Genomic DNA, 27,676 nt, shown 5'->3' on the forward strand with positions numbered 1-27,676 from the left:
TTCGATGTGCTGACCAAATACGTGTAGCTAAGTCTTTCTCATGAGAACTGCTTGTTAAGAGATTATGTATTTGCTAATGCAACAATGTTTCATGTAATGTGTGTGAGACTGACTTTCCCAGGTGACGACAATGATCATACTAACTGGAGTATAAGCTGCAACAACACTGTTACCTGATGAGCACAATGACGAGAATGGAAGAGACGAGAACCAATCATCGACATGTGAACCATGTACTAGAAGAATTGTAGATTTGAAGTTTTACTTTTATTGGACAAAGTGTGAACATGCGATCCCCTGACCAATAGGGACTTGGGAAGTAGTTTAGGAAATCTAACTTAGCCAGAATGCACAGAGAGGAGATACCCACATTACTTTCTTGACCGTCTTGAGAAGACACATGCTAAACTTTATTGCTTGAAAAGACTTTGCCTTTTCTGAACTTTGATGCTGAATCCTGATGCTGTGCTGACCAAACTCATGTCCTGATGACAAAGACTATCTTAGCTTGCCGATGCAACTGAGGAGAGGTATACTATCACTGATGTTGTTTTTTTTGTCTATTTGCTTTTGTTTCTAGGTACCAACCGCTATTTTGGTAGAGCCATATGGAGATGTTTTTCCAAATTTGTGTTGACTAAATTGTTTTGAATGAAGCCCAAACATGCTATTCTAATATGATGTTAGTTAGGGTCCCCATTAATAAAGTTCAATATATGTAATAACGTTTGATGTATTTTTGCTGAATCTAAATGTATGTGATATAGTTTGTGCAGTTATTGTTGCTATTAATTTGTACTGTAACCCTAGAATGTGTTCAAGCCTTGATTAGATTGCGATTCTTCTGCCGCTTTGGTCAGCCAGTGTTGTTTCTGTATGTTTATCATTTGATTTTGATAACGAGTTACGTGACATTAGCATTGCTAATATAGCGGAATAAACATTCTAACTTTTACAAAAAGGTGTGGTTATTCATGACTGCAAGGTCATGGTGTGTAAAAATTACAGACTCCTATTGATAACTAATGTTATTGATTATTGATCTTTATGCACAGGATATATGGTGGGAAAAACTCGAAGCGAGTCAAAAGGTTCATCGACCTATTCGCATCTCCTTGTAAGTTTACTTATTGAGGTCCGACGCACTAGCATAAGTAACCATGTCTGCACGTACAAAAAAACGTATTCATGGCTCTAAATGTGGTGGCCGTCAGTCCTTTATTAACTCGTAACTGACAGGAGGCGTCCTAAAATAATAAATTTTCAGCAACATATGGAGGCACAAACTCTGAAAGTGTGTCTAAATCGCTCCGACACTGAACATTATAGTAGGCCATTACTGCTGCTGCACTGATTCGCTTCAGAGAAAGAGATGTATCCTGATATTGTGTGTACATTTGAATTTGCCAAGAATTTGCTTCAGATTAAAAAGCAGGCCCGTTACTTAAGACAAAGGCAACCAGTGATGGAAGGCTACCTTTTGAAATAATAGTTTCCTCCTTCATAGCCTGATATTTTGTGTGAAAGCGCTCAGACTTATCACGAGGTTCAGGAGAAATGGAACCGTTATCTCTTTAAGCCATTCTCTGATAAGGAGATATACGGACTGGAACAACCGTGGGCTGCTGAGGTGAAGCAGTAGGAAGTGTCTTATCTGGTTTAGGCGACCACAATGTATTCTTAATTTTTCCTGTCATCACTGATAGGAAAGATACTGCCAAAATGATCGTTATTATAGCATCAGATCTATTTTAAATATGTTTTAGGCTGGTCCAAAAGGTGTGAAGAAATATAGTCATATGAATACAGAGATAAGGCATCACTCTTCAGCGGTGGTAGAGAAGTGCCAAGCAAGTACACAGGATTTATACTGTTGTGCAATTAAGGTCAAATATCATGAACATCTGTGAGGAAGACTGAGTGCCCAAGGCCTAGATTATTCAAAATGAAAATTGTGACATCAGTGTTACGCACTACAGTTATAAAACCTTTTCGGAGTCTAGGGCTGAAATATGTAAACATCTCTAAAATCTCAATAAAGTTAGTTGGTGGTTTCAGACTGAGACGATAGGTAAGATACAACTAAAATGGTCAAACTTGACTTAGAACTGAAAAACAAGTTACTTAACTTTGGTAATGCTCTTTCTAGTGCATACTCTGTCTATGTTCCCCAGGCACCTTGTTGAATCCAGAGATTTTCCATATCAGTGATCCCATGGAGGATAAGTGGCATAGTGTGGTTCCCTATGGCTTCATTCCAACCCAGATGTGACTGAGCCGCATACATATGGCTTCCATGCAAACTGACATGAGTTTCTGGTCCTTTCCCTTTATGGGACCAATTTTAGTAATAGTGCATAAAGATAACGTGAGACCGTTTCAGATGTTAAACAGAGATGCCTCGATTAAATGGAGAGGAGGGAGGACAGAAAGGAATCCACCAGAAAAAGAGTTACAGAAGAAAATTAACTTATTTTTCTGATTTATACTTCTAACTGCAAATTCATGACTTTAGAATAGATGCCCAAGGTGGAGGGTCAGTGGATTGGGTTCAGACCAAAATGTCTTGCAGGACCAAGCAGGCAAAGTGACCATTCCACCAGAACTGGCTGCTAAGTCAGAAATGCTTCGTAAACGTATGCACTGATGCTCATGTCACAGCCTGGCAGATGTTAAGGGCAGGCCCTCCACAAGCCAACACAGCGTTAACAGCCTTAGCCCTGGTGGAAAGGACTCTCAGATTTCCTGAGGCTGCTACTTTGCAGGCGCATCATAGACCTTAATGCAGAAGACTATCCACCTCAAGGTCCTCTTCTGTACAACCTTCTCTTTCTTTCTCCAGACAACCCCACAAAAATCTGACTGTCTTCTCAATGGACCTTGGTATAACCAATGTAAAGGTTTAAAGCACTTTTGGGATCCAAACAATGGAGTCTCACTCTCTTTCAAAGGGTAAGGGATAGCACACAACTCTGGCTGGCAGAATAATGGATTCCCCAATATGGAAAGAAGTCTCGACCTTTGGTAAGGTGGTGTAGTGCGGTTGCACTGAAAGTGACCAAAGTTAACTCATGCAGCAAGCGTGTGTTCTCCCAAGGAGTAATACTGCGATTAAGGTCAGGCGACACAGCTAGCAGCTATGCATCAGCTTGAACATCTTCAACATGAAAAATGTTGAGTAAGTTACGGTCCCGCTGTGACGTCACAAACAGTGTTGGAGGAAACACCCGTCAAACCTTTTAAGAACCACATGAAAATAGATGACTTATACAATGACAGTGGTCTGGCAAATACAGAAAGGTCAAAAGGACTGACAAATTACCTTTTATTTTGCCCACAGCAAGCCATTACTCACTTTAAAAAAAATCAACAAAAAAAAAATCAAAGAACACCCAACAGCCTTGCTTGTAAGGCAGTCACCTGTCATGCAACGTAAAAGGTCACAAATTTGTCCCAGCACCTGGCATAAATGGATTTTGTGGAGGAACATGTGGCAGCAAGGATCACATCTACCACTTCAGGGTACAAATCAAACATGGTCAATTGCAGCTGCTCAAACTCCATGCACAGAAGTGTGTAGATTGCAGAGATTCAGGTGGAGAACCCTGACCTATTGCTGCAACAGGATGGCTTCCTAAAGTTGTAGTCTCATTGAAGGGCAGATGCCCAGGCTCAGGAGATGTGGGTACCTCACCCACCTGCCCAATCTAGGGCCACCAGATGACTAGGGCCCAGCCATTCTGGATTTTCTTTAGAACCTGGGGCAGTACATAAAGTGGCAGAAAGGTGTAGAGGAGTCCCTTGTTTAACACCAGTTGGAATACGTCTTCTAACAAGCCCACTTGCGAAAACGCCAATGTGCAAAACCAATGACACTGCACATTCTCAACTGTGGCGAAAAGATCTAGCCAGGATTGTCCTAACTGGTGGAAAATGTTCGATATCACCCCAGGAAATAGCAGTCACCAATGATCTAACAGACAAGGTCAGCTTAATTCATATGCCCTGCAACTGTCAGGCGACTGGTGACCAGGAAGATGCCCTGGCACCGACTATCTCCAGAGACACAAGACCAGTGGTACAGTTCCCTGCTTCACCCTGCTTGTGGCAGTGCGCCATGGCAGGGGTGCTGTGTGCAGAATCTGTCTCAGCCTCCCCTTGATGAACAACTAGAAGGCCTTCAGAGTCAAATAGCACAATTAGCTGGAAAAAATTGATGGGCCCTGCAGTGGAGACTAGAGTCCTTTGAGCTCCACCTTCCCCAAGTGATGACTGAACAGCCCCTGGATAAACTGTGGTTGGCCAACCACCACTGTAGATATAGAGGTGCCTTTCTGAGACCTGAATATTTGTCAGAAAGGCGGCCTTAGTTCTAGGCCTACTGGGACTTCAGATTCCATGGATGTATCTGCATGTGTCATCTGGCATTGTAGGTAAGGAGGATGAATGAGGCTAAGGGGACAAAAAGCCTCGGCAACCCTCAACTGATACAGGATCAAGCCTGGAAAATGAGGATCACAGTCAACTGCCTGGACTCGTTGCGGTGTAAAAGCATTTAAGTCCACTGTATCCAGGATTGTCTGAATGAAAGGAATCCTCTCAGAGGGAACCAGATGGGACTTTGATTGGTTTACGAAAACCCCAGAGTTCTGCAGTCATCCAAAAATGGCACGATTGACTGTAGTAAGCCTACCTTCCGCAACTGATCATCCGGGTATGGAAATACAGTGATTCAAGATCTGTGAAGGTGGGCTGCAATAATCGCTGTCACTTTCGTGAACACCAGAGGGGTGCTGGTGAGGCCAAAGAGAAGTACAGTACACTGAAAATGCCCCCTGTCCACCATGACCCACAGGTAATGCCTTTGGGACCGTGGGATTAGTATATGAAAATGTGCATCATGTAAGTACAAGGACACCATCCAGTCATCCGGGTCCAAATCAGAGAGAATATGGACCAACATGAGCTTCTTGAGGCTGTTCTTTCACAGTAGGGCATTTAAAGGACATATTCCCAAGATAGACATGGGGCTCCCATCCTTTTTCGGGATGAGGCAATAGCAAGAGTAAAAACCCTCACTTTTCTCTGAGTCCAGTACCTAGACTACTGTACCTTTTGAAAGGAAAAACGTTAGCCTCCTGTAGGAGAATGGACCGGTGCTCCTCAGAAATGCCTTCCGGCGTATGAGTAATATGAGGAAAGAGAAAAGAAGGGGTAAGGCATAGCCAATTTGGAATAATTTGCAAGACCCATCTGTTGGATGTGATGGATCACCAACCCAGGAGTAAATGATGGATCCTGCTTCCCACTGGGTGGGTATGTGCCACATAGGGCAATCTAAAGTGGTTTGCTGGTCACTATAGCAAGCAATGAGTTGGAAGACTTCTGTCCTTGCAGGCCTGCATATGTGCCAGATCTGCAACTACGACCGCGAAAGTACAGGTTTCCGATTTTCATCACTGGCTGTAAAGACTGTCTTTGTAGGTATGCCAGCTCTCTGAGTAGCCTCCAAATCTCCAAAATTGGTGTGAAAATTGTTTCGCAGGATCCAAAGGCCCGAATAAAAATAAAAAAACACACACATTGTAGCTCTACTATTAAGTGTTCCAAAGTGAAGCCTATCATCTCACTGCAGGGGAAGGACCTATCAGAGGGCATATCCATCAACAAAGCCAGCACATCACTGGATAACCCAGTGGATCTCATCCATGTATGCTGAGGAACAGTAACAATGCCAAGCCAACCACCATGGCAATCAGTAGTATCCAAATCTGAACAAATAATGTATGCGGCCACATCTTATTCATCATGTACTGTCTAGGACATGGAGACCCTACAGTCTTCCAGGACCTGCTGGCAACATGTTACTGGCTATGTCATAAAGAGCATGTGTGTGATGACCTAATTAGAAGGCTGCACTGCCAAACTAAAACACCAAACTGGGCGAAGAAAACATATGTTTACTAAAGGCATTAAAGATTCCCTGTCCGGAGCATTGGTGGGGAATGGATTGGGATTCACTTTACTGGTCGAGGAATGCACAATAAGATTTTTTGGAGTGGGAGACTTGGTGAGAAAATATGGGCCACTAGGCGCTGGTTTGTGACAGCTGGCCACCTGAATGTTCACAAGAGGGCAAGAACAAGATTTCGACCAGATACCCATCAAAGTATCTGTCAGAGCGTCATTGAAGTGAAGTGAGACATTGATGGCACAGGCTGTAGAATTTCGGTCCAAACATTTGTTTTACTCTCAGTTGCAACTCTAGGACCTTGGCTGAACCACTACTGAGAATGAAGCACGCTCCTCTGCTGGAGGTCCATGTGGTAAGTCAAGCTCTGTTTTGGGGAAGATGTCAAGCTCACTGGTGTTTTGTAAATCAAGGTATAGGGCATCATCAGTGTAATAAGACAGGGAGAAAACCACCCCCTAACCATAATCAGAATCATCATCATGATCATCATCCTGGAATGCATCCTGATATGACAAAGATAAAGGAGCATCTGTTGGTAGCTGTGATTTGGTGAAGGCTGAAACCTGGCCTGCATGGTAACCAGTTGTGCTTTTGTAATTTCGTAGCGTGACATGGGCTGAGCTGAGGCAGACATTGGTTTAGGACCGGACATAGACACTGGCTTCCGGGATCATCCGGAGCTGCAGCATCAGCACCTGTGTCAGGAACCAGCATGGATTGTGGGGCCGGTGTGGCACTCTCTACTGGATTTGGTACAGACCAGGTATCGGGTCAAAAGGAGTAAAAAGGCACCAGCGGATCACCCACCAATAATAACCTGACTGGAGTCCCCTGCAGCTCTTTGGGGCTGTAGGCGTGCCAGAGGGAACGACTATCCCACTGAATATCTGAAGCATAGCCTCTTAGCAAACCTCAACCCTGTGGTGTCAAAGACAATTCAGGAAACTCGGGCCACAATACGACATTAGGATCTGCTGAGTAACATGCTTAGTGACTGGTGACCTCAATGGAGTGTAACTTGCTTGCATAGTGACGCCTTTGTGTCTTCTCCTTGGAGTCAGATGGTGGGATGGACTTGAGTCGCACAAACCTTTCTTTAAGCTTGCGTTTGGACTTGGACTTAATGAAATACTATGAGCAGAGAGTGGAGAGGTTGGAGGAACAGCTTTGAGACCATGAACAAGGTGGGCCAGGGCCTGTGATTTTGAGCAAGACCTGTGCAAAGGTTGCCGCTTCTTTTTGTGCTTGGCAACCAACAGCTTTACCTCCTTGTCTCAAATCGCTAATGGATACATGATAGCAGGCTTATCACACTTCTTAGAGTCATGTTCTGTGCCCAAGCACTAAAGACAGACTTTGTGCTGATCTGTTGCTGAGATCTGTTTCATGCAGCTGCGACATGGCGAAACAATACTGTCATTTCGGGTGGGGACATAAATCCCTAGTACGCTGTATGAAGTTTGGAAATTGTTGCAGAAAATGAAAAACTCAGGACTGGATCTCTAGATTCCGTCAAAAAGTTCAGAAAGAAGAGAACTGATGTTAAGCACATAGGTGGATGACCTAGCGGCCCACAGGAACACTGCTAGAAAAATCTCGAGATCTAGTCTGGCGCCTGGGAAACATTCTAAGTTAAGGCATCGGCAGGGAGAAGCATCCATCAGGAGAGTTTCTCATTTTTGCATTTTTGTGACCATGCAAAGTACACCCAACGCTGGTTCCGTAAACTGTCTTTATGCTGTTTTCTTACAAACTTTGCCACAATCTACATATAAGCATAATGGGAATTGAATGTACATTTTTCATTCTTCAGTGCAGAAGCACATGCCCCAGGAATCACCACCAGTACTAATGACTTGGTATGGAGTGCCAAGAGGGGTCCTCCCTCAACTTGCAGAAAGAAAGGATTTGAACAAAGACCTAGATACCCCTATATGTTACATGGCTCTACAAGGCTGAGGCACCGCAGTGTGCTTAGAGCCTGTTCAGACTGGTAAGACATGAGCACCACCCACAGACACATTCAAAACCTTGTCTTAAGACAAAACAAGACGCCACGTACCACATGACCCCCATTCTCTTGAACTACATTTTTTCCCGATCAGGAGTTACAGGCAAGCGAGTTCCCCTGCTAGATTTTGTTTTTTCAAAGCGACTGTTGGGTGCCCTGGAACAAAAGTGGCGGCCCTCAAACTGATTGATATCCCTTGTCGAATCGAGTAACACCAAAAATTCAGTTTACTTACTTAAGACATTGCATAATGTAGGCAAGCATTTGCTTCAGTACTGATCACTTCGTAGACATCAAGTAAATTCTGTCAAAGGACGGGCTAGAATTCCTCAAGTGGATTATACTAAAAATCAAACTCGGTCCTTATTACGGACAACCGTCAGAGCAAAGCAACACTTGATGCAGGTGTCCTAAATGGAATCCCTGGAAAACGGAACAATGCTTTTTTGTTTTGTTTTTTAAAGCCAGTCAGACTTGGTAAAATCTGGAAAAAGTGCCACTTCACTTTAAGTGAAAACAGAAGCTGTGCAGGACGGTTGCGGCATCTGCAGAGCTGTTGTTATGGCTCATCAATAAGGGGAGAAAACAGGACTTGGGTCCAGACAATTGGTAATGCACAGATAGGTTGTGTGTGTCGCATGAGTGCCGAAATAGGGGCTCTTTTTGAGGCCGTATCTAAGATGTTGTACTGACAGTATTTTTGTGGGGGCGGTTTTCTTGTCCTAGTTACAGCATAGGCAATTCCCAATCAAATGGGTAAGAGAATGCAGGACGGCAGGTTAATCAGACAACAAACCCACCAAACATACTTTAAGATTCACAAGAAAGAAAAGGGAAGAAAGGGAACTGTGCATATGGCACTAGAAAAATAACAGAAAATCTACTTACAGCCTTCACTTTGGTTGTCCTTGTTTGAATTGTAAACCTAAAAAAAAAGAAAAATGTATTCAGTGTATATCAAGGAACACTTTCATTGCGACCTAAAAATATACACTTGTATGTTTTTGCAAAAGTAAGACTGACTACATGGAAACATGGAAAATTCTGGACAATCCAGTGTCTGCCAACGGCTGGGGTGTCGAGGCAAACAACTGTCACAAGCGAGTTCAGCCTGATAGACCACTCATGCTAATCCAGCCCAACTGAACTTTCAAAGGTACTCGAGGCGGGCATTTACCCTCCCTCCAACCCCAGGGGGCTCAACACCAGTCAGGTAGGGGAATAATTGAGGAGGGCATTACATTCATAAACCCTTTTAATGGTGAAACCAGCAGTACTGAGACATTTCAATAACATGATCTACAGCAAGCATTCTTCCCACTCGGCTCATCCCGTGATTAGCTATGCTTCGCGCACCCCTATTATCAGTGACTAAACTAATTTAATAGCTAGGGATAATCATAACAATGGGCCTTTCACAAAGCCTTTAATTACAGTGGCTTCTGAGCTCTGTAAATGACGTATTGCTGCGCCCATTACCGGTACATGCTTTAATCTGGTAACCCTCTTCCTTTACATTATAAGGGCCTTTCATGTGCGATACTCTAAGCGCATAGTAACCGTGCCCAGCAGCGGCTCCCCCGTAAGCAGCAGTCGCTGCAAACCTTTAACAATAAAACAATAATAAACTGTGCTTTTTATCATTTTATTGTTAAAGGGTCGGGCCATGGGGGATGACAGGGACGCATGTGTGTTTGGCCGGCTTCTCGGGCCAGCCAAACACACATACGCACTGTGCTCTCTCTAACCCGACACCGTGTTGCCAGGCTGGAGAGCGCAGGCACAGGCTCCCAGTTTGCATAGAAGCACCCAGCCAGGGCGCTCCAGCCAATCCTAAACGTGCTTTAATGCACTGTTAGGATTAGCCACAAGGCAAGCTGGGAGCCTGTGCCTTCAGTTACCAGGAAACTGGAGCGGCGAGGCAGGTACCCGTCAGAGTTGCAACCTCACCTAAGCGCCAACTGTGTCGGGATTTAGCCCTGGACTTCAACTTATTTCCGACGAGAGACTTACAACCATTGATTATCCTCCTATTTGCATGATTGGTTTCTTGACTAGCCTACTATAACGAAGCCATGAGAAAACCTCATGTTTTCAACTATGTAAGGGGAAATCATGTGTCAGCTGTATGTCAATGGAATGATGCAAGAAAAAATTGAACAATTGGATTAACCTTCACAAGACTAAAATGAAATTGAACTACAGAAACCAACAAGCCTATCTTAACTGTTATCCTGGATGGAATTAAACATTTTCTCCTAAAAACATACACATTGGCATTGATGATAAATGCATGAAAATATGGTGACAGCAACATACCTACAGGTTTACATGCATTCAAAGACGAAAAGCAGCTATAGCCGCACACACCCACCCAGCCACAAACACAAAGTTACTCAAGCACACAGACCAGCAACAGGAACTTATACACACAAATAGACACAGACATACAAAGACATCCTGTCATGCAGTCACCCCTGGATACAAAACATGTGCAGTGATTTCATGTTCTTCACTCAAAGTGCAAGATGTGATAGGCAAGTGAAAAGGAGGAAACAAGGAAGAGGAAATGAGACCTACTGAATGGAACATTGTTTCCAAATGTTAGGAAAGAGGGAGCAGAAATAGGTTTGTGATATATATCAGGGTGGAGACCAAATGGTGGGAGGAATCAGGGCATGCAAAAATCTAAGAATGGACGACTTAAGCAATAGGCCAGAGAAAATCTAACAGAGTGAGGTACCCATGTCCATAAAGAAACACACAGAGGCTGACCTACACAGTCAGTAAAGGCACTGGCACATATGCATTTTAACATACAAAAGACATGGTCAGTGTTAAAAAAACAAGTTACTTCAGTTGGTAATGCACTATAGACTAGATGCTCTATCTCAGAGCAGATTCCTCTCCTCATGAATATTCCCTAATCGCCATACTGGATCCAGGGGTTTTCACAGCAATGCTCCTGCAAACCGCTATGTGGTGCCATACAGCTGCACTGTCATTCCATTCTGGAAGAGACGGAGTGGGGCCACATATAAGTACCAGTCCTATGTGCCAACATACGTTTCTTGTTTTACTCTTTCTGCGACGTTTGGCGTGGAGCATAAAACAAGATACCAGTGTACAGATCTCTAACTTGGGACCTTTTAAGATGGTAAAAATAGAGAACAGGAAGGTAAGAAATCTGTGGGTAGAGTATCCACCAGAAACAGTGTTAATGAAGGTCCGTAACTTGTTCTTCTGATGGATAAATTGAAATGCAGATTTCGTACAGTCAGAATACACACCAAAGGAGAACTTCTCCAAGGTGGGATGGGAGGGGACTGTGGAGTGGCCTCACACCATGAAAGAACTGCAAGACAAAATATCCTTTCTGTTGGAGCTGGCCCCAGGCCACGGTGCTTCCTGAACGTGTGCACTAATGCCGAGGCATGTTAAATGTCAAGAACAGAACTCTGCATGCAAATGCAGTGGTAGGTAGAAGTCTTGACCCTGGTGGAGTGAGCCCACTGGCCTTTAGTGACTGCTTCTGGGCCAGTGATAGCAGATCCTAATGAAGAGGACTTGTCACTTTGAAAAATTAAGTTTCTGCATCACCTTACCTTTCTTTGTCCCTGACAATCTCACAAAAAGCTTAGTGTCCAACGATTATTATTAACATTAATTTGTAAAGCTCAACGTTCACCTCACAGGTATCTTGGCCCTGAAACGCTGCAGTAAACACAAGGAACAAAGCAATAACCTGGATTACCAATTATACTCTTGACTCTTCTACAACTTAGGGAAAAGACACTTTTGAACTTCATCCTAAAACTGAACACATTTCCCTCCTTAAGGAAGAGCGGAGGTTATTCCACAATTGAGCAGCCTTCACCGGAAAGATGTGCCACCGTACCTAACCTTCTTAAATTTGGATGGAAATATCAGGTTAGCCGAGACAGACCGTAGCTGCCTCTGTGGTCTATAACAACAAAACTTTTTTTCATAAGCAATGGACAGGTTCTGTTCACAGCTTTGTAAACAATGTACATTGCTTTAAATATAATTCTTTCCTTCACCGGTAACTAGTGTATCTCTCCTACGGCACCCGAGGCAGATCAAACCTAGATTTGTTAAGCGCAGGCTTAGCTGCCACTTTCTGGTCCCATTCAAATCTTTTCAATAGATAGGAACACCCAGCAAAAGTGTGTTGCAATAATGTAATCTGCTAAACAACACGCTTTGCATCACCAGCTTCCATGCTGGTTGGGAGTAGTAAGGCAATCATTTTCCTCAATAAGCCATTGTATAATGCTACTTTTTTGTTTACATAGGTTTCCATTGTAAGATTTTCATCTATAAGAACTCCCAGATTACGAACACTTTGAGCGGTATCAATGCTCTCAGAAGTGTTCCGAAGCCAGAGATTACTTGGAAGGGAAAGTGACATTTTTGCTATCCTACAACAGAGAAACTGTGTCTTACTTCCATTGAATTTGAACTTGTTATGTTTAAGCCATCTTGCTATTTCAAACAAGCAGGTATACAGCCTTTCCAGATGGGACGAGCTATTATCCAACGAAAGAATGATCTGTGTTTCGTCCGCATAGTTAACAAAGGGGATCGCGTATGACTAAGTATTAGTAGTGGCTGCAAATATATATTAAAAAGTATAGGACATAGCACCAGGCCCTGTGCAACCCCGTGAATTCCCTCTGAATTTTGAGTGGAAAGGGGGGAAGCGCAATGGTATTTCTCAGTTAAATACGAGTCTACCCAGTCCAAAAAATGCCTTCAACCTCAATTTCCTTCATTCTATCCAGTAATATTGGATGGTTGATGGTATTGAAAGCGGCAGATAGATCTAATAAAATGAATACTGACACTCTGCTATTATTAACTGTCACTCTCAACTCATCGAACGTGTGAATTAAGGCAGTTTCCGTACCATGTAATGGTACGTAACCTGTCTGTTCATGTTCCAAAATATTGTTGTCTTTCAGATAAGTCACTGACTTCCTGCTAACTTTTTTCTTAACAATCGTTACCAGATACGGAAGTTAGGAAATAGGCCGGAACTTACTGAGATCAATTATGTCATGAGACATCTTTTTCAATAGTGGTTTGACAAGTGTTTTTTTTTTTTTTTTTTTAAATTTATTTTGAGGCAACTGACCTGGGGTTAAGGACTTACAAACCCTCAATAACCCTAGATATAAATTGTCTGACCTATCTCTTTAGAACATATGTGGAATAGAGTCTAGTGAGGAACCAGAGGAGATAGACATACCTAATTCCTGAAAATTCTCACTATTCAGAGGCTCTATATTGTCTCTCCTAGATCTATCTCCTTGCCTCCTGGATCCACTGGTAGGGTCCCACTGCTCAATTTATCTTCCAAATGGGGATTACCTTAATCATCGATGTTAGATTCTTCCCTCATATCTTTTAGGATTACTTTAATTTTATTGTGAAGGTAGTCTGACAGATTATTGCACAATTCCTGTGATGGTATTACCATACCTTTACCACAATCTGGGTCAGCCAAATCTAGTGCTATCTCAAATGTTTTTTAAAATTTGTTTGTAGCTTCCATACTTTTTGAGGCGCAGTGCACTTCTTTGGCTTTCTTAATTTCAATCTGATATTGATTCAAAGCTTCTTTTAAGGCCCTCTCATTACCGTTAGAGTAAGTCTTTCGGCACCTCCCTTCCAACTAACTCCACTTAAGCTTGGTTTCTTTTAGGGTTGCCGTAAACCAGGGAGTTGACTGTCCAGGTTTGGTCTTTACAAAGTTATTAGGAATTATTCTATCTGAAGTCTCCTTGACTGTAGCCTTGAGACAGTCATAGTTTTCCTGCACCAAATCTTCCTCATTAAACCAGTTTTGTAGGTCAAATACATCAGCATCTTTTAGCTTCCATAGCTTAAACCAAGCTCTACCTTGTCTAGTTTTCTTACTACCTACTTCTACAAATCCTGGCTTTGGTCTATGTAATTCAAATATCACTATAGAGTGATCGGACCAGCATAACTGAACCATTTCCTTTACTGTGATCAAATCTGATTGCACCATTATTAAGTCAAGGGTATGGCCTACTTGGTGCTTTGGGCCATTAACCAGCTGCTTCTGAACCAATAACTCACAGGAATCTATTAATCCCTCCTGTAAGGGTATGCTCTATGTTCTGCCCAAATATTAAAATCTCCCAGTAACCAAAAATTAGCATGGGTCAGGGCAAGATTTATAACCATCTTAAGGAATGGTTGAAAACATTCCTGTTAAGGCCCGGGGGTCTATAACATAAAAGACAAGAAGCTATTACCCTGCAATTCTCCCTTAGAGCCCCTTGTAATTTATCAATTTGTAGAATGGTTACCTCCCACTTACCCTTAAAGATAACAGCTACCCCTCCCCATTTCTTTCCTATTCTCGTCGGTGGATTACTTTGAAACCTGATGGACAAATAAAGCCCAAACCTACTGCTGAATCAGGTGGGATCCATGTTTCAGTATTAAAAAGAAGATCCTATTCATTTGAATCAAGTAAGAGGTTTAATTCAACAAAATGTTTTACCACCAAATAATGGTCTTCTATATGATTGATGTAAAAGCTTCATGCTCTTTAAGTTTAAGGTTCTTTAGGAGTTTAGAAGAAGGAGTCTCTCCTCCTCTTTCAAGAGATGAAGACCAACGTACGCTGGGATAGGGATGGGTTGCTCAGCGTGGAAGGGAGTAATGACATTTGGCAACAAGGCTGCACTGCATCGGATGCGAGTGGGGGAGGATGTTGTAGGGTGGAAGGAGTTGAGGGATTATTTTCTTTTTCATCATACTGTGTACGTTTTTCCACTGGTAGCCACTAGGAGTTCACTTGGCACCTTTTAAGCTGGATGATGTTTATGGAAATGAGTGCTATTGTGCTTTTGAAATAAATACAAAGTATATTTTAAAAAACTTAAAAAAAAGGCTTCCCTGGTCTTAAACACTAGCTTGTCCAGAAATAAAAAAAAAGTGGTGGGTGCTTCTGCACCAAGAGACCCTGCAGCTCATTCATGCAAGGAGCTGCAGTGATTGCAGTAAGGAAGACAGTTGTGAGAGATGGAAGATGCAATAAAAAGCTATGCATTGGCTCGAAGGGGGTTCTATAAGAAAACTCCAGACCAAATTAAGATCCCACTGCTGCATTACAAACACTTTGTGAGGGTACATGTGTCAAATATTTAACAAACCTCATCACAACAAGTGACTTAAACACAGGCAGTTGATTCGGAAATTGCAAAAAGGCCAAAAGTGCAGACAAATAACTTTGTCCTCTCTGCAATGTCTTGCTGTGATAAAAATAAAAACATACAATAAAACATCTGACAGATGGACTTCCAAAAGGTCTGTACTGCAAAGTTCACACAAGGCCACAAATGTAACCCATGGGTAAATGTACTTTGGGTCTTCATGCGTCTGGCAGCAAGGATAACATCTATGACCACCAATGTTAGATTGAATGCAGTCAAAAGCGTGTGCTCAATTTCAATGAATGGAGGTGTAGATTGCCCAAATTCAGTTGCAGAACCCTGACCTGCTGCTGCAACAGAAGATACTACCGAAGCAGGACCTTGATTGAAGGACCCTGCCCGGAGAGTCTAGGTACCACACACTTCTGGCAAAATTCAGAGTCATTAGGATGACTTGCACCTGGTCATCGCTAATGTACTTCAGAACTCATGCCTGGAGAGGCAGAGGTGGAAAGGGTTACAGTGTTCCAGGTGCTCCACTCTAGCCTGAAAGTGTCTCCTAGACAGAGACACACAAAAGCCTTCCCCTGATGAATAGCAGGAATGCCTTCCATTCAGGTGAATGGCCTCCAGGAGATTTATGTGGAGACTGGTTTCGGTCATACAGCAGACCCTTCTGATCTCCACCTCTCCCATATGGGTTCCCCGACCTAATAGCAACACCTCCATCACTACTGTCATCTTTGAGTGGGCGCAAGAGAGGTGTTTGCTACTGGTCAGGTTGCAATCAAGCAGCCAACACAGCAGATCTTGTGAGTTTTCTCAGAAACCTGGATGACATCTGCAGGTCCCCTTGGTGTTGGGACACCTTAGACTTCAGCTTCCACTATAAAGCCCACACCCCCCACCTGGCAAAGCAGACAAGCAAGATGCACAAGGCCAACAGACCTTGAAGTCTCAGAGCTGAGCTTAGTGAGAGCCAGGACTGAGTCCAAAACTTCCTGGACTCCCTGCAATGAAAGGTCCTTAACTGCATAGTGTTCAGGTCAGCTCCTATAAAAGGAAGCCTTTGCAAAAAAATTCAGGTGTGAATTTGGCTCACTGACTGAGAACCCCAATGATGTTAGGAGGTTCACAGTCATTTTAACACCTGCAGGACAATGGTAGGTCCAAGGCTACCATCTAGTTGCCTAAAACCAGGACAACAGAATCTAGGCCAGTGTGGGCATTTTTAATTTGTCATTCTGAAGGAAGGCATATGGAGGGTGAGGATCTAAAATAGGACAGAGGTCTTCGTCCTTCTTCTGATAAGAAATAGCAGGAGTAAAAATCCATCCAAATTTCTGAAAGTGACACACTCTGGATGGACCCTTTTGACATTAGGGCTTACATCTCTTGCAGTAGGTGGATAGGTGCTGCTCTGACAGCCTCTCTGATTTGGGCAAAAGCTGCAGAGAGTCAGAAAGAAACAAAGGGATAGGCCTGCTGGACAATCTGGATGGACCCATTTATCAAATGTATTGGACTGACACCCAGGGAGCAAAGGTCAGATTCTTCCTCCCGCAGGGTGGATGTCTGTCACTAAGTGTCAACTAAATTAGCTTGAAGGCTGATGCAGCAGGAGAGATGAAGTGAGGAGATCAGTGCCCCTGAACTGCATGTCTGTCTGATCCCCATCCCAGGCCACGTAAGGGCTGAGATGGCTGCAGCATGACATAGGGGCCCTATACTGTCTATACGTCAAACATAAGGAGTAGCCTCATCCATGCATGGTGATGGAGTAACAACACTACTACTAGTTGCAATCCGTGGTGTCTGGCCCAACATTAAGCACATATTTAGCTGCATCTTTAATAATTTGGGTCAAGGAGGCCCTAACCTCTCCTGGGGCCACAACAAATCTTCCTGTCTCCCAGATGGTATGCGTTTATCAGCTCAGTAGGAAACCGGCATTGGCCGATCTCAAGACTAGGCTGGCTGAAGAGAACAAATTTTTCCAGAATGCTTCAATCCTTTTCAACTACCAATCGAAGGGCAATAGGTCAAAGGTAACAAATTAAGATTGACCTTGCTAGTCAACATCTGGACCACTGAGCTCTCAGAAGTATCCGGCTGAATAAGAAAGTCGGGATTCTCAGGTGCTGTCTGTGATGCCTGGCAACCTGCATATTTATTAGTGGGCAAGAACAAGGTTTAGACCAAATGTCCTTAAGGGAGTCAGAGCTTCATTCAACATCAATAAGGAAGCAGAAAATGTGTGCCCAGGCTGAAGGACATTAGTAAGCACATTAGTTTTAACCCCAACAGAAGGGAGTTGTAAACCCAGGACCCTCAGCAGCACATCTGATGCCTACTGCAAAGGATGCATTCTTATCCGTGGGCAGCCCAAAGGGAAAATGAACCTGGCATCAGGGAAAGTTATCACCATCCTGACCTTTTGTAAATTCATATTCCACTCTCAGCATCATAATGTGGGGGTAATTCATCTCCACCATCTCTACTGTCATCCAGGTGGCAGCAAACTCTGGTCAGAGTTGCAACTGAAAAGGTGGTGGAGCAACTAAGGACAGCTCCATGGCAGAGGGAGGGTTTTAACTGAATCAGATTTACATGAACCTGTTGTTCTGGAGTGAAGCTACAGTGTGATCTGTTTCATGGTTGACATAGGATCCACCTCTCTTGACAGCAGAACCAGGCCTGATGAGGAAGGGACCACTGTAGGCCTTGGAGTCAGAAAAGTCAAAACCGGATTCAGTCAGAAGCCTAAGTGAGTTCCAGGGGCTCAAATGGTGCAGAGGACGGATCCTCTGGTGGTATCATGACTGGCAGTCCCTCCGGATCCTTGGGGCCTGAAGGTGCACAAGAATGAACGTGAAGAGAGCCACAAATATGTAGCATTGCATCTCTAAATGCCTTAAACCGCTGCAGTGTTGCTGATGGCTCAAGCGACTCGGCCACCTCTGGATCTACTGTGGGACTGGCTCAACCGTAGCTCAGGAGAGAGATCGGTGGCACTTTGATGCTCTCGCAACTTCTCTTTAGCTAGAAAGTGGTGTGATGGGGCAGAGTTTCACATCGCCTTCTTGTGTCTCCACTTAGATTTGGCCTTTGACCACAAAGAGGTCCTGATGCAAGATCGGTCGTAAGAGCAGGAGCAGGTCCACACCCTCAACTTGGAGCAGGAACCGGATTTGCATGGCTTCTTTCAATGTTCTGAGACATACAGCTTCGCTTGACGGTCCTGAGTCACCTTCAATTACATGAGTGCACATTCCACACACAATTTAGACACATGCTCAATCACAAACACCAGAGGCATACCTTGTATGGGTTCCTCACCAACATCTATTTACAGCAATCCCAGTTTGGTTTGGACTACGTAGGCTGGAGTGGGGACACTGATCTCTTGCATATTGGAATTAGTTTGAAAAACTTCTCAGTTGTCAAAAAAAGGAGCGGGCTCCGGGTTCCCCATTTAAAGGTGCAGAAAAAAAGGAACTAATGTTGACGCGCAGGAGTGCATTAATATGTGGCTCCACTCTGTCACTTCCAGTGTGGAACCAGACCAATGCGGATGTGCACAGTACCACCATGAGGCGTGCAGCAGCATCCTGGCACCTAAGCCTTCCATGTTGCTTCCTGCCACCTGCATCCTCCGTGTTGCCTCTCACCCCCACACCCTCTATGTAGCTTCCCACCACCAGAGCTTTCCATGTTGTTTTCCCACACATCGTTTGAGATGTTTCCCTTACCTCTGTGTTGCTCCCTATACCTTAAAAAAGAACTTCTTGCACTACTTATTTTATTTTATTCTTTATTTACCAAATTCTGCAAATAAATAAAAAAATTAAAAAAACACTTGCCTCATTTTGGAGCCATGTGCATTCAAAATGATGTGCCTGCCCAGTCATATGGGCTTTTTTGTTTGTTTTGTTTAGCCATTCAGCCCTGCATCAGGGATGCTGGACAGCATGACTAAAAACACTGGCACTACGGCTTAAAATCGAGACCTACTGGCTTGCCCGTAATTCTTACAGATTTTAGATATAGATTTTGTAAAGAATCAATTAAGTGCCATCAAGTCACACGGAAAAAAGTTACTGTGTAAAAATGTTGGCAAGAACATACATGGAACTTCATCAGTATATATCAACTTTGTGGTATCCTCTTCAGAACTGCAAGCTACTTTAATCCTGCAAACCAACCCTTACCAAGCATCTTAAAACCACCCTCTGTCAAAACTAGATTCAAACCACTTTTCGTCCTGTATCTTTAGCAATGGAACTCACTCCACAATGACCTAAGGGGCAACCAACTGCCGCTCCAAGACTGCCCTTTAAAACACACCTTCTCCATCTGAAGAAACAAAGCGGTGAATGACAACCCCATACCTCAGAATCACAACCAAGCAATTGACCTGGGCAGAAGTTTAAGCTGCAGTATTTGTAATATACGTATTTTTTTATCTTTTGCTTGTGTTGCCACGACCTCAAACAAACAGCAGCTTAACTACTAAATGTTTTCACCCAGATCAATAGTTTTCTTACGTACCCTTCTTTAAACTATATGTACTACCCATGGTCGAAACACTTGCGCTTGCTGTCAATATACATCGATTAACAATGTGGCATATCACTTGATGAAAAAAGGATAACAAATGCCTCTATCACCTCCATTTTCTACACACCAACAGCTAGACAATTCAGTGGGTTCACACATGGATTACAGAGAAAATGTTTACCTGAAAATACTTCTCGACAAGCCAGGAACGACTAACATCTTGGGCGGCATCAGTACAATTACATCTCCTTGCCAGACACCCATACGGACTTGCCAGAGATTTCTTCACAGTCAGTCATAAAGATGGAGCAAAAACATATCTTTCAATAGTTATTTATCCAAAATTGTATCTGTAAGACCTTTTCTTGAGGGATGTTCAGTGACTGAGCAGTTACATACTCAGCAGTGGCGGCTCGAGGAGCGGGCGGGGCGGCGAAGAAAAATTAATTTAAAAAATAATAAAAATAAAAAAACCTTACCTATATGCCGCTGCTGCCTCCACCTCTCACTCCTCTTGCCTTTGCTGCAGGAACAGGCTCCCAGCCTGCCCTGCGGCCAATCTGAATGCCGCAGTCTTCCTGCTGCCACCATGAAAGCAGCGTTCAGATTGGTCAGAGCGCCCAGCCAGGGCCTGAGAGGGCCGGCCAAACATACATGCATACTGAGGGGAGTGCTCACTCCCACTTTGTGCTCGTCATGGCCCGTGCCCCCACCCCTTCTACATTACGATAATAAACATAGTTTATTATTGTTGTAGTGTATAAGTTTGGCAGCTGCTGCAGCTGGCAGGGGGAGGTGGGCCGGGGGGAGGGGCAACGCTCCTCCTCCCAAACGAAGAAGCTACCCCTAATACTCAGGACTCCTAAAGCTTTAGATAGCTCTGCAACTCGATTGCCATTTTAGGGCTTTGCTCTAATACAGACATACAAATGATCACTAATTATTTTCAAACTGTTCTTAGGGTCCATTTAGAGGATCGCCGTCAAATTTGAAGGACATTTTATCAGGAGTGTGGATGTAAGGATGACCCAAATGTTACTGAGAGTCCGATTTCTTGAGGCAGAAGACAATATTGGACAGTTTATAATAGTGTTAACAAACAGTTTACAATGTAGTGAAACGCACCATATCAGTAAGAATGTGGCTTGTAAAAACACTTTTCCACATTCATCAATTTAAAGCATATAAACTACCTGTTGTCGCAATTCGTACATCAGATAACTTCTGAGTGCCAAATACACAGAAATTCCCCTCTACTACTGCATCAGATGGTGTTTGAGCACATCATGTTTGGTATGTTACAAAAGCACCTTTTGGTGTTTACCACTGGTATTCTCTCCTATTACCCTCTGACGAGTGCAGGTGTCTTGTGTGTTAGGATTGGCTGAGCAATCCACTACAAAACTTATGCTACACCAAAAAAATGATTTTTGTAATAAGGCTGGTATAAGCTCTAGCTAATGTTATGCAGATTTGTAGCGCGCACTATCACTCAGGAGGGTGTCCTGGCTCTGAGAAGGTGCGAGTCTACCCACAACAATAGCCTAGTTGGACTACTCAAAAAGTCAGGTTTCAGCTTCTTGCGGAATACAATAAGTGAGATGAAGGCTCTTATATGTAGCTGCAGGTTACTCCTTGCTTTAGAAGCGATGTAGCAGAAGGCTTGACCACCGGATCTGGTTTTCAATGCATGGGATGTGTGTGCAACTAATTGTATGGATGAGCAGAGGTGTCTGGAAGGTTTGTGAAAACAGATGTGATTTTTGAGGCATGCTGGGCCAGTGTTATGTAGTTCCTTGAAAGTGTGGGTGAAGAGTTTGAAATATGCTTGCTTGTAAAGTGGGAGCCAGTGCAGCTCCTCCAGGTGTAGAGTGAAGAGGTAGGCATGGGAGGTCGACGGTGATTCTGGCCAACGAGTTCTGAATGGTCTGCCAACTTTCTCTTGAGTTTTTTGTTGATACCAGCATACAAGGAGTTCTCGTAGTTCAGCTTCCTTGCGACTAAGGCACATGTGTCTGTTTTCCAGGTGCTGATTGGTAGCCACTGAAAATCTTCATAAGCATATTCAGGGTATGGAAGAATGAGACTTTGTTGGTTTGACCAAGCACAGATTGTCTCTTTCCTGCTTGCACTGTGACAGAGGTACATTTTGCCATGCTGCTTCTTTCGTCTTCCACTTACCACTTCTTCGTGTTGCTGCCCCCCGTCATCGCTTTCTGCTTGCATTGTGATTAAGGTACTTGTTTTTTCTTTTTTGCCTGTGTTGCTTTATATCCCTAGCACCCACCACTTTTCTGTGTTGCGGCCCTATTTCTTCACCCATTACCTGCCATCCCTGCTTGCACATATACTCGTCATTTTATAGTTGCTCCCCCTCTGTCATTGCCCTGCACCCGATCTACTGTTGCTGATTGCTGGGATTCGACTTTAGAATGTACTGCCCCTCTTCACTGAGTTTATAATACACCATTTAACCTTTTTAAAAGGCTTTAAACTGATTTGTTTTAGAGGCCCTTTGCCTACTTGCAATTAATATTAACTGGTATGTTCCAGGAGCACCTAGGATCCCAACTAAATGACAGCATACTTTAAAAATGGCTTGTAACATAACGGCCCTCTTTCCCGAATGTGATGAGCTTAGTAATACCAGTTTAAAGATAAAAGAAGTTAGGAGCCACTTCTTTTCTATCAGGAGTCCTCACACTCCAACCAACTGCACACTGCTGGCATGTCAGTACCTGTCCTCCCAATATATTATGATTAATGCAAACTACAAAATACCTGATGGAAAAAACTTGAGGACTGTAAGTACATATGCTTTTATGAACTGCATCTACCATAATGCACTGAGATGACTGGTACCTCGATAGCTGTGGTTGGTTGATGAGTCATTGGATGCACCAGTGTGTGTTGGGAAAGTGGGGCTTTAAAAGAGAAACATGAATGTGGCATCTCAATCACCCACCAAAAACAGACAGCGCTCTTATAATATATGAACTAGCACAACACAAATGCCAAGAGCGATCCTACATTGGTAGCGTTTATACCCTATGGTTGAAACTTAAGTACTCTGAGTAAAAAATATGTTTGTCAATTGCATATACCATAATGCATTGAGGGGACTGATGCCAAAACACCAGCAGTGTGTAGCCACTGACCGAAAAGTCCATGAACCACCTTGACTATTAAGACAAGGAACTCAATCTGTGCTCTGCTCCCTCCAAGTTGTATTCTAAGTTCTCCTTCATTGATGCCCTACCCCCGTAATTAATTCTACCTCCCAAACACGTGTTTGGTCAGAAAAATTCAAATCTCGACTCGCTTTCTCTGAGGACACTGCTGATCATTATTCATGGCTGCTCTGTGTTCACATCCCTCCAGTGACAATACCATAACGTCATCTAGCCGCCACATAGCCCTACCCATGGCTCCCAAAAAATCTCGATGCTTACAGGCAATCTACCTTCAGAAAATGGCATTTAGTGTATAAAATGACACATATGGAATCAAACTTTATCTACCACAGGCCACTTTTGTTCCCACCCTCCCGTACTCCAATTTGCATTTGCATTCAGACTTGATTTAATACTAATAGCTCTACAGCGCCTGCTTCCTTCACAGCAGACCCTGCTTTTTCACCCTTCTACCATTATCCTGCTGACGCGTCAGTAATCACATGCACATTCTCATACACAAATTACTGTTAACTAACCTTGTTCTCTGACCCTGCTCCATATCTTCCTTAGAATCCCACAAAATCATCATGGCTCCTTTTGATGAGTACACTGTGGTAGGTTGTCACACACCTAGTCCTCCTGAATCACTCTTTGATGACCTCAGCAACACATTTTATCAATTCTGGGCCTCATTGCCACAGAACGCAGTGGAATACGAATTTTACATTAAAAAAAGGTCAGACCCAGGACAGCCTTTTTTTGCATTTCCTTGCCGAGCACTCTTTTATTAACAGCTGCACTTATTGCACTGAAAAGCCCTCTGAACCTCACTCATCAATTTTTACCCTACCTTTTATCCACCCCTCACGTTCCTGTCCACCGGACTCTGAAGGTACTACCCTCCCACCACAAACACATCTCTTTAAGAGAGACCTGTACCCCACTTTCCTTCCTGCATACCCAGACCAATATCACAATATTTTTATTCCTCCATGTAAATTGAAATCCTTTAAATATGTAAATAAAACTGTGAGCTCCATAACTTGAATTGCTACGCGTCTGTACCTTTATCCCACTAGCTTCCATTTAGCCGAATATGACCATGTATCCGATGCCAAAAGACCAGATGTAATCTCAGAGTCTTGAAGACCTTGAGAAATCCACATAGGAGCATAACTGTCTCTCTGCTGTCCTTCATGGAGCTAAAATCAGCTCATTACCAAGGAATCCTACTGTGACACAAACTCTTATGACATACCATTGGATCGCTGATTTCCCAAAAGCTCTCCAATAGTACGTTAACCTCTCAGCCATTGACTTTGCTAAACACTTTCACTGTGAGATTGTCAATATTAACATATCTTTGTGTCCCTTGCTCAAGGCTTCCCAACTTTTTTAGGTCTCACCTACGACAGTGCATGTGCTGCTGGAAAGACGTATTGTATACAATAGCTTACCATTTGTTGCCACCCTTATTTTCTGCCTGGTCATTGAGCAGCATGTGTGGAAAACACCTCCTCTTCTTTGGCTGGCACACAGACCAAGTACAGATTGCTTTTCAGCTTGATTGCGGCCTTTCCGCTGATTTAGGTGTTATTCATATTTATTTATTCTTCATGTTGATTCTTCCCCATCCAATACCATTCCCTCCGGTTGTCCATGTTGCTTTTTCCCTTCCCCCCGGTCGTCATAGGAATAGTGCTTTGATGCATTTTATTTTTAAACTATTCTGTGGCCTGTTCCCTCCCACCCTCCAAACTGTCCTGGTTGCCCCTTTTTTCCCCACTGTCCTTCCATTGTCCCTGTTGCCCACACCCACTCTCCATAGAAACTAGAATCCCTATGAAGCAACTAGCGCTGGCCACATCATAGCACGTTTTTTTTTTTTTTTTTTTTTTTTTTTAAGGTCAAGCCTAGGCAGCTCCCATGCGCTGTCTGCAAGACATGCTGTATTTTCTCTATGGGCTTTAAACACATAAACCAGTGGTTCCCAAACATTTTCGACTCAAGGCTCCCTTGACCTATTGGCTGTGGCTCCCCATTATGTTACTTTTTTGGGCTGGTGGGAGGAATGTAAGCCCGGCATAGGGAGTACTTCAATTTTTCTCCCTGAAAATGATCGTGCCCATGGCAGGCAGATTGAACAAAGATGTCTAGAGACTGGCAAGTGAGCAGAAGGCTTGAAAAACCAAGACAATATATGCTTACATACCCGCCAGCATTCTGTGACAAAAAGAGGCAGGGTTTGCTAGCTAAAAAAAATGACCGCCAATAATAATGACGATGAAAGCATATATTGATGAGTAAAGTTACTCCACTTGAAATCCTGGCCCATGCTTCAGCACACAGTGGGTGTAATGTTGTTTCTGGTAAGAGTTGAGGGTGCACAGACCTCTCCTGAACATGCGTAGTCATTGCTCACACACCTGCCCAGGATCACAGCTAATACAGGAGCTTGCCTGTAAATTAATGTTAATCTCGGACCTCACATGCAGTTTTCCCACAGTACAATACTACAGACCTGCAATACAGGTAACAGTACAAGCAGTGCTGTAACTTGGCCTTTAAGAGTGGGGGAGTGGGGTGAGCTTCAAATTTCCCAACAATCATGCTGCCATATAATCTCAAAATATCCTGATGAAGAGCATGAGCAATATCTTCGTTTTTCCGCATGACTTGGAATTACCTGTACAGATGATCTATCCTGGGTTTATGTGAGACCACAGTTGGACTACTCACAAGGGATGAGCTTGAGTGTGTCACAAGAAGACAATAACAATACAGCATGCTAGGTGATAGAGCTGTAGAAGTCTCCCTGAACAAGGGAAGACTTAGGACCCCCTGCAGCACAGCAATCACACTTTAACAACAAACACACATGGCGGTTGGAATAATATTGATAAAATGTATGAGAGCATAAATGGATAGTTGGCGACAATAAAAGGCTCTTCAAATCTGGTTTGAACACAACATTTCTAGTGCTCTGTTTTCTGTTTTCATGTTAATGATGCAGCCTTCAGACGTTTGTTGGTGACTTCAGGATATGTAGAGAAGCACATATTGCCGTATTAGGCTTTGCTCTGATTGTGCAAGGTCTATAATGATGCACTGCCAGAGGTTCCTAATTGTGCTCGGTTTGTGCGTGGGTGTTACAGGTCTGCTAACTTGCGGGGTGAGATAACTAATATGTACAGTTTTATCATCCGTGCATTTCACAGGAATGTGGTTTCTGCTTTGGGACAAAGAAGGAGGACTGCAAATAAAGTCTCAGGCTTCCAGGTGAAATAGCTGGCAATTATATTGTTCAAGTTCACAATCTCTGGTAAACTAATGTACTTATGTACAAGCTCGCTCATTTACAAGGGAAATGCAGAGCAACTTGAAGTGATTCCGCTTTTTTAGCAGGGGTTAATCAGAATAAAAATACTAAAGCAAAATGGAACAGGACACAATCTATGTCACTTATCACTACATTCATGTTACGCTTACACACAGGCCAAGAGTCTAAGAAGCTGTTCTCCTGCTCTGTTTAACTTCCATCGAAAGTGTCACCGAAAGCTAGTTCTCGGCCCAGCCCCCCATGGAGCTGTCATCTTGCACAACACTCCCACCCACCCACATGCCGGGAAGCATGCATCACTCCATGCTGCAAAGACAGTGAGCATGAGCCATCCGGCGAGCCACATGCAAGAATCACCTTTCACTAGTAATCATTTAACAGGTGCAATTAAAAGACCTCCAAGACATGTGAGGCGGAATGAAAGAAAGCTTTCTAAGGCATCTTGGAAGAGGCCATGTAGACGGCTCAACTATTTTAAACCCATTCACCCGCAATGAGGAATCTAAGAGAAGTGCCATTTGATTATCATTCATTGTAAGGAATGGCCTTTTTTTAAACTGATCCTTTCTTTTTGACGATAGATGTACAAAACACTTAGCGGTCATGCCACATAAAGGGATACATATAGGCTGCATATACATGACAAAAATGTGACACTCAAAAGGCAGTGACAAGCAGTCGCATAGCACCCTTTGGAAATAAACAACAAACTAACTGCTCAACTTGAATTATATTAGTACATTAGTTCTTAAACTGTGTGCGGCGCCCCTGGCTAGTTTGTACGGCGCACCAGGGAGCCGCGGCGCACAGATTGGGAACCACTGACTAACTATTGCCATTCGTTCTATGCTTGTCTTAAATGCTTCTTTTTTATTGGTGCATTTTTCCAAATGTCCCTCCTTTGTGTGCCTAGTCCCCCCCAGACAATTTCACTAAGAGAAAATTTTTGTAGGCCATCACACCAGGTACACGCTTCCTCCTGTTACAGCGTGTGATGGCCCCTTCCCCCTCATGGGCACTGGGCACTGCAGCCTTAGTGTTTGTTCTTTTGGTTGTCCATAGCAATGTGTTCACACAAGTGAAAACACCATATTTATTAAGGCACCAAAGGTTTCAGGTTTCGTTTGTTCTTCTGCCTCTACTTGGGTATACTTAATTGATGTTTTCCAAGCCACTTTTTCCTCCACTGCTGTTTTAGAAATAATTGGCTCTGTGTGCGAGTTTTGCACCCTCTGCCAGACACACTCATCCACTTTGTCTTCCTCATTCAAAAGTCCTCTAAACAGTGCTGCAGCTCCTTCTCTGGTCCCAGTGGTAAATCCTCATACTTAATCCTATGGGCAGTGCTGCTAGCTGCCTCTCTGGTCCTAGTGGTAATTCCTTATTCCAAGTCCTCCAGAC

General features: G+C 43.4%; 1 protein-coding gene across 2 annotated transcripts in view; it reads right to left on the reverse strand.

Annotated features, from left to right (window-relative positions):
- The window catches only part of ARHGAP26 (Rho GTPase activating protein 26), a 1,945,875-nt gene that overhangs the window by 1,017,034 nt on the left and 901,165 nt on the right, over positions 1-27,676 (reverse strand). For both annotated transcript variants that reach the window (XM_069244698.1, XM_069244699.1), the window contains exon 12: positions 8,874-8,910. In XM_069244698.1, coding sequence (XP_069100799.1) covers positions 8,874-8,910 — 37 coding nt within the window. The remainder of the gene's footprint in view (positions 1-8,873; positions 8,911-27,676) is intronic.

Source organism: Pleurodeles waltl, chromosome 7, assembly GCF_031143425.1.
Source record: "Pleurodeles waltl isolate 20211129_DDA chromosome 7, aPleWal1.hap1.20221129, whole genome shotgun sequence".
In the NCBI taxonomy this organism is placed as follows: domain Eukaryota; kingdom Metazoa; phylum Chordata; class Amphibia; order Caudata; family Salamandridae; genus Pleurodeles; species Pleurodeles waltl.